This window comes from Bison bison, unplaced genomic scaffold (genome assembly GCF_000754665.1).
Source record: "Bison bison bison isolate TAMUID 2011002044 unplaced genomic scaffold, Bison_UMD1.0 scf7180017850597, whole genome shotgun sequence".
Taxonomy (NCBI): domain Eukaryota; kingdom Metazoa; phylum Chordata; class Mammalia; order Artiodactyla; family Bovidae; genus Bison; species Bison bison.
In genome coordinates, this window is record NW_011481170.1 from 6,872 (window position 1) to 8,983 (window position 2,112).

The 2,112-nt window shown below is 46.3% G+C and overlaps 1 protein-coding gene across 1 annotated transcript; it reads left to right on the top strand.

The window, feature by feature from the left end:
• Positions 1-229: 229 nt before the first annotated feature.
• Positions 230-2,094, top strand: LOC104995092 (intersectin-1-like). The gene is made up of 2 exons (XM_010848833.1): positions 230-633; positions 1,127-2,094. The coding sequence occupies exons 1-2, from the start codon at positions 510-512 to the stop codon at positions 1,402-1,404; spliced, it is 402 nt and encodes a 133-aa protein (XP_010847135.1). The 5' UTR covers positions 230-509; the 3' UTR covers positions 1,405-2,094.
• Positions 2,095-2,112: the final 18 nt, after the last annotated feature.

Consider the following 2,112-nt stretch of genomic DNA (forward strand, 5'->3'; position numbering starts at 1 on the left):
AATTGAAGGGTAATTGCTTTACAGAATTTTGTTGTTTTCTGTCAAACATCAACATGAATCAGCCATAGATGTACATATGTTCCACTCTTTTTTTTAAAAAAAAATTATTTTTATTTATTTATTTGGCTATGCTGGGTCTTAGTTGCAGCATGCAGGCTCTAGTTCCCTGACCAGGGCTAGAGTCTAGGCCCCCTGCATTGGGAGTATAGAGTCTCAGCCAGTGAACCACCAAAGTCCCTCTTCTATTCTTTTACTGTAATTTCTAAGTTGCTAATTCACCCGCTTGTGATTTCCCCTAATTTTTACTACCCTTGTATTTATTCATTCACCCTTTGTTCATCTGTCTATCCATCCATTTATTCATTCATTCAGATCAAGCTGCAAGTAAAAAAGGCAAAGGACAGGAGATTGAGGTGGGCATGAGGTGAACCCTGAAGAGCAGATGAATTGTTTAATCAGTGTGTGGATAAATTAGTCAACCTCTGGGTTGATTGGCTCTGTTAATTTGCATGGGTACCAGAAGACCTCTCTGCCTCATTTTTTGCCTGCACTTATTACTGTGTGTACAAATCACTGTGGGCTGGGAGAACAGTTGCAAATGGTATTGCTGCCTAAGCGGCCATCTTCTTATCGGTGAGAGGCAGTCATTATCTCTGTAGCATGGGAATGATCATCACCCACATTTTGCACAGCTCAGGCTGGGAGGTTAGCCTCACCTAGTCTTGATGAGAGAGGGGGCACCCGAGAGCCAGACTTGCAGCTGCCGTGGCCCGCAGTCTCTGCGCCTGGGGAAATGGTGCTGGGCTGCGTCTGGGGGCAGGGTGGTGCACCAGGGTTGTCTTCCTTCTGTCATTGTGTGTTTCCCCTCTGAAGCCCCCGCTGGTCCTGAGACCTGTAGGTCACTCTGCTGGTGCCTGACCACGGACCAGCACTTTGTGGCTTCTGTGCTACAGGCCTCGGGTTAACCAAAGTCGGGCTGCTGTGGGTGGCCCTGTTATTTTAAGTATCGGTAGAGGGGAAGCCCCTTTAATAGGACTTCCCTGACTGTCCAGTGCTGCCGGCTTCGGATTTCTCCAACATCCGATCTAAAGTGCTCTTCTTCTTTTTTGGTCCCTGTTCCTTCCAGTGGAGGCCATAGTGGAGTTTGACTACCAGGCCCAGCACGACGATGAGCTGACGATCACCGTGGGTGAGATCATCACCAACATCAGGAAGGAGGATGGAGGCTGGTGGGAGGGACAGATCAATGGCAGGAGAGGTTTGTTCCCTGACAACTTTGTAAGAGTGAGTACAAAGCGAAAACCCCTTTTCCTGTCTCCTATGTGGGTTCTACTGGCCAAAGGTGTGGGGGCACTTGAGGAGGAATTTCCTGGGACCCTCCCAGGGGAGGAGTTGACAGCTTGACATCTCATGTGCTGTTGAGAAGAGCACATAGAGTTTGGCCCTTGATATCGGGGGATACATGTTTTGAATTCACCTTCTTTAAGGCCCAGGATGTTCACTTTCCAAACTGTGTATCACTTAGACAAGCTAGAAAAATGTAAAGTTTGTCCACTTGCTTTACTTGTTTTACTTTTAATTGTGTGTATGCTCTGATAGTTTCAGACTCTTGCCCTTTTCTGTCCCGTCCGAAATGAAGGTGAAACTCAGTTTTGACCACTTAAATCAAGTAGCAAACTAAACGCAGAATTCCAGTTGTGCCACGTTTCCATCTTTACATCATATTGCTGTTTTGATAGGAACAATGTTATTTTCCTTTCCCCCTTTGTGGTCATGAAGCATTGAGTAAAATCTTTTTTTTTTTTTTTTCCAGTAAGGTTTTGAAAATGATGGCCTTTGCTGAAGGGTTAATTACAAAAAATGTACTGTATAACTCAGTCATGTTGAGAAAGTTCATACCATGCAGTTGTAAATAATAGTTGGAATTAGCTTTAAAAATGGATCACCTACGGGCTGATCCCAGTGGGAAATACCATGTAGGTCTAAAAAGTCCTTGGACCGTAACCTTCCCGCCCAGTGCCGGGCTAGACAGGCCTGTTCTTGGTAGGGAGGGTGGCGTGCAGGAGTCCCCAGGGCCCCTGCTGTAGTTCCGGTGGCACCAGACCATGCCTG